The 5,370-nt window shown below is 43.3% G+C and overlaps 1 protein-coding gene across 1 annotated transcript; it reads right to left on the bottom strand.

Annotated features, from left to right (window-relative positions):
• Nucleotides 1–1,303: 1,303 nt before the first annotated feature.
• Nucleotides 1,304–4,920, bottom strand: LOC116671635 (neurogenic differentiation factor 2). Its single transcript, XM_032502982.1, has 2 exons — nt 4,519–4,920; nt 1,304–2,660 (listed from the first exon to the last, which is right to left on the bottom strand). The coding sequence occupies exon 2, from the start codon at nt 2,645–2,647 to the stop codon at nt 1,559–1,561; it is 1,089 nt and encodes a 362-aa protein (XP_032358873.1). The 5' UTR covers nt 2,648–2,660; nt 4,519–4,920; the 3' UTR covers nt 1,304–1,558.
• Between the last annotated feature and the right edge of the window lie 450 nt (nt 4,921–5,370).

Raw genomic sequence — 5,370 nt, 5'->3', positions numbered from 1 at the left:
AAAAGTCTATTTATCTAAGTCTCTATGGGCTTCAAAGAGCTCATTGTAGTTTAAAATCATCTGGGGTGGTGGTCAGTTGCTGTTTTGTTGAGTGTATTAATGACTTGAAATGTTTTCTGTTAAAACAGGAAAAAGAAACTGCTATGTGGCATCTCACTCATGGGTCTGGAATTTTCAAATAATTCAACAAGAACATTGTTTGTGGTTTGTTGTAATTTTTTCCAAGCTTCCTTGTTGCTAACCAACAGTTTTGCAGATCAGGTCTATCTGATCTGAATAAGCACAATCTCACTAATACAATAATTATTAGCCCATGTTTATCTCCAAGGAAATGTACCTTTGGCACATTTGACAGGATAAAGTCCCTATGAATTGTATTAAGGACACTCCCAAGTTCAAAGCTGCAGGATGTCCAAGTCGGAGTGTGAGAATAAAACAAAAAGTGGTCAATGAATATGCTCTATTTCTTCAGAGTTGTTACCATTTGTAGTGTGTATTCTGCTAACTCTATCAATTTGTTGTTTGATTTCTGTAGAATAACTGTCCAAGTTATTGGACAGTCATTTATTTATTTATATCCATTGTTTTCTTGGATTGTTTCAGTACAAGCATTTTGTCAAATTTACCTTCCATTATTAGTCATTACACAATTTCAGATTTTTTGTCTGTCAGTGCTATTTGACCCTGTTCTTCAGATATTTTAGATGCTACAGGCCAAGGCATTTAGTTTCACCCAAATCAGTGATTGTGTGCAATGTGCCTCCTGTCATTCATGACAATATTTGTATTATACCCAGCCTATACATTTTTAATTGGTCAAGTTAAAATTAAGTTAAATCTCAGATTTCACCTTTGTGCACAGTATGTGTTGGATTGAATTAAAATATCTATACCAAAAAAACAAGCAAGATTTTTTTGCTTTTATCATATTCATGGCATCTATTATTGAAATAAACTGCACAATCTACAGCAGCTGACCCCTTCCAAAGGCGATTTCAATATTTGATTTATATCAACAAAATAAGATAAGTAACTCAAATGTGTTTTGACATTCCTGTTGAAACCAGTATCCATTTTGATGTTGTCACTGACTTGAAGCCTGAGGCTCTCATCCATTATTTCGGACGAGTTGTTTTTTCTTTGTGTGGAAGCTTTGTTTTTTAACCTAAATTGTATTTTTAAAACAAGATTATTTCATGAAAACGCCAGAGCCACTTTCTGTCTACATGTACAGTAAATATCCACACAGCCCGAGAGTTAAAGCTGTATGTCTGTTGACAAGAAGAGTGGTTCGATCATATCAGACAGTTATAAACCATGTTTTTATTTCTGTTGTGGCCTTTACATCTTTATGTCAATTGCACTCATTCTGCATACAGGATATTACTGGACACACTGATAGGATGTACAACAGTATAGGGATGACATCAAATACAGAAGGAAATCAGAGGACTTTTTCTTTCATCGCTCATCCTTTCAGAAGCTTCTCTTGTTTCCCAACCAATATTACACGTTATAAGATTGTCATTATAAGATCAATGCGTCCGTTTGTAAGGGCTCAGTTGTGGAAAAAAGCATTGAGATCCTCGTACGGCGGCGCCCTGTCATGGTGCAAGTGCACGTCGTGGAAAGGTGGAATGTTTTCCGAGTGCGCGCCGCCACTGCGTGGCGCTCCCGAGGGCCCAAAAGGTATGCTGTGGCTGGGCCGAGACGTGGTCAGTCCGGAATAATGCATAGAGTAATGATAGTTCCTGTCTGCCTCAGAAGGCTCCTGTTGTCTTCCGGTCATTCCGCCATTCAGGCAGACCGGTGGGCTGTGCGGGGCCTCGTAGTCCGGGCTGCTATAATCGGGGGACGTCCCACCCGGCGGGTACACGGCCTCGTACCCAGGTGCGTAGGAATGGCTCCGCACGTTAAGCGCACTGCTTCCGGGCTGGTAATGAGGACTGGAGATGCGGGAACACCGGTAGGAGTAGGGATGGACGGAGAAAGGAGAGCTGGGCATGTGGAAGCGGGCTCCATCTGAACACGGTTCAGTCAGGAAGTTTCTGGTATTGAGCTGCAGACAGCCTGCCACTAGGTTGGTAGTGGGCTGGGACAGGCCTTTACACAACATCTGCACGTAAGCCACCACATCTGGCCGTTTCCCATTGCGTAAAATCTCCCCAAGGGCTAATATATAATTCTTGGCGAGCCTCAGAGTCTCTATCTTGGAGAGTTTTTGGGTTTTGGAGTAGCATGGCACCACTTTGCGCAGATTGTCCAGCGCAGAATTCAAGTCGTGCATGCGCGTGCGCTCCCGCGCATTTGCCTTCATTCGACGCACCTTGGAGCGCTCCACGCGCGCCGCAGTCATTTTGCGTTTCTTTGGGCCGCGCTTCTTGGGTTTGTCTCCACTGTTCTCACCGTCGCACTCCCCTTCCTCGGCCTCATCGTCCTCATCATCGTCGCCGGCCATCTCAGACTCAGCTCGACTGCTGCCTTCCAGTGGCTCGTCCAGGTCCTCGTCGTCGTCGTCGTCCTCGAGGTGACAAGGCTCGTGCTCCCCGTCCTTGTCCTTGCACTGGTCGTTCTCATTGTCCGCCACCCAGTCAGCTGCGAGCCTCTGAACGTCCGGCAGGACCTCGCTGAACAGACGGCTCAACATCGTGGCAAGCAACCTGCAATAGACACAGTCGACACTTTATCTGGACTGTTTTGCTCCCTGCTGTTGTTTACGCACCCATAGACGCGCTGTCAAAGCAGGAGAAGCTGTCTCAGTGAGCACCCACGAGGCCGTAGGGTGTAGGCTATATGCCCCTTACCCAAGGCAAATAGACTATACTTTATTAAACGGTCTGTGGTAGCCTATTTACCATCAAGTTTAGAATTTGTTTTCATGTTATCCTATGATTCTGGTTATTTAAAATTAGGCTGAACTGGGGAAATTGGGCCTCAATACAAATCTCAGTTTTAAAGGTTTGTTAATGATGTTAATGATCCCCATACTTTTATTATAACAACGATTTTTAGAAAGAAAGACTAGTCGTTTAATTTGTAAGTATATATATATTTTTTAATCAAATGTGATCATTTTAATGGCAAATAGCAACAGTCTGGGCCACCCCTTGGCCTCCACATGTGCCTCGGTCTGTGCCCTCCAGCAGTCCGGCACAGGGAGCGGGGCTGGCCTGCTGCAGCAGGTCCCCCAGGGTCCCTCATCCGTCCTCTAAATTACCAACCTGGAGGAATTCCAGCACAGCCGGGACACACTGGACCACAGGGTCCCAAACATTTGTAACGGCTCTGAATTAACAGGTTTCTATACAATCCGCTTTAAAATGACTTCATCCAAAAGAGCGAAACTTGAGAAGATGTCTGTGATTAAAAAATACATATAATCTGTACGAATTGTTGCTGGTATTTCAGAAAGTGAAATTAATAATAATAATAATAATAATAATAATAATAATAATAATAATAATAATAATAATAATAACGGTGGCTTTAGGACCAGAGCCTCTGCAGGTTCCTGAAGCCCATTTAGGCCTATCCCTCTAGACCATGCAGGCCACACGCCACAAACCCGAGCTGACATTTACATTTGCTAAACTTTAGTCCTTACAGACTCGCAGTTACACTCTGTTACAGTGTGTCGAGGGAGTGGACTTTACAAATTGATCTGCTCCTTAATTAAAAAAAGTAGGTTACATGTTAATCAAAGCCATTCAAAGGGCCACAAGGCGAGGTATTATATGATATTTGATCATCATTCATTTAAAAGATTTGGATGTATTTCTCAGGATTATTGGTATCACGTTGACCAATCATTCATGCTAAACAGACAAGTTATTTATAAAAGCAACATTTTATACAAAACAAAAGCTGTAGCATCCCAAAATCGGATTTTTCCAGTATTCTGAGCTCAGCTGTGCGTGTGGAGTCCATCTTTTTTCTTCTAATCTCGTAAGCACAATGTAATTAATGCCAACCAATACCTTGTCAATTAGCCTGTGTATCTCTATGGAGAATTCTACCCCCACAGTTCTCTACGCGCGTCGTGCATAAACACACACACACAACACAACCACAACACACACACACACACACACACACACACACACACACACACACACACACCAAGCACAGACACGCACACACACACACACACACACACCTAATATTTTTATTCTACGATTTTCTAATGCAATTTAATAAAATACACTCTCCAGTGCTCATAACGGAGCCTAATCTATCTAGCTCTCGAGATATCATTGTGGATTTTTACATTTATGCAAACAAAATCTATCAAACGTAGTTGGGTGACTATTATTGATTAAACCGATACAGAGCCCGAAGAAGAGATGAAAAGCTCTTGTCGTATGCGAGAAAAAGATGCGAGAGATGTCAGGGGGAAAAAAACGAGTCCCTTATTTTGATGCTCTAATTCCTCCCTCACAATACAACATACACAAAGACAAAAACAAATCTTGATCCATATCTGATATGTCTCTTGTTGATTTGAAATGTGCAACCTACCTCCGTGGTGGAGCTCAGTGACGGGGCAAAGCGGGTTGTTTACACCATCTCTCCCCGGGTGGGCATCACATCCACACGACCTGCACGGATGCTTCTGCAGGCGAGGCGCTGTGTTCTGCTCTCACACCTCTCTCTCCTCTCTTGCCGCCCTGCTCTGTCTGCTGCTGCTGCTGCTGCTGCTGCTGCTGCTATCCCCAGCCCAAACGCGTGGAGGGATCAGTGTGGCACCTCAGAGGCAGGACTGGGTGGGTTACATACCAGCTCTGATGCCAGGCCCATATGGCTGGCACGTCATTGGCAAGAGCCATCACATGAGAGCCGGTGATTGACATGCGGCCGCATTCACAGAGACTGGCTTCCCCTGGGGGAGAGGGACTCGCCATCTGTCACTGAGCTGAAAGAGAAAATGGAATAAGAAGTGAATGGCACAAACAAACCGTACTGGATTCAAACATCTTCTGTTAGCCTCCATCTTTGGGAAAAACGGGGTTAATCTCATGTAGACGGTTTAGGAAAACAATCCCCTTAGAGAAGTAATTATAGCAATCCTATTATGATCAATTTTAGAATGATATCAGTAAAATAATTTTGGGTTGTTATAGGATTACTTATAGGCTAGGCCTACTGATGGGATAGGGTTGTTGATTGCTGGATGGGAAAACCAAATAATCCTCATGAGCCCTATGGGAAAATGTATTAAATATTTTAATTTTACAATTACAAGAATTAATAGGCCAATGGAACGTTTAGATCCCCATAGAAATGTCATAAGGCAAAGCCGAGTTTCCAACATAAGAGAGAAAACTGTCTTCACAAGGCCTGGAATAAATAAGGGACCCGCCATAAAGATCA

This window comes from Etheostoma spectabile, chromosome 21, assembly GCF_008692095.1.
Source record: "Etheostoma spectabile isolate EspeVRDwgs_2016 chromosome 21, UIUC_Espe_1.0, whole genome shotgun sequence".
Taxonomy (NCBI): Eukaryota; Metazoa; Chordata; class Actinopteri; order Perciformes; family Percidae; genus Etheostoma; species Etheostoma spectabile.
Note: the sequence above shows the minus strand (reverse complement) of the source record. Positions and strands in the feature narration are given on the sequence as shown.

What these genes read in the sequence shown, in the direction of transcription:
- LOC116671635 (XM_032502982.1), bottom strand. Translation starts at nt 2,647, where the DNA reads ATGTTGAGCCGTCTGTTCAGCGAGGTCCTGCCGGACGTTCAGAGGCTC.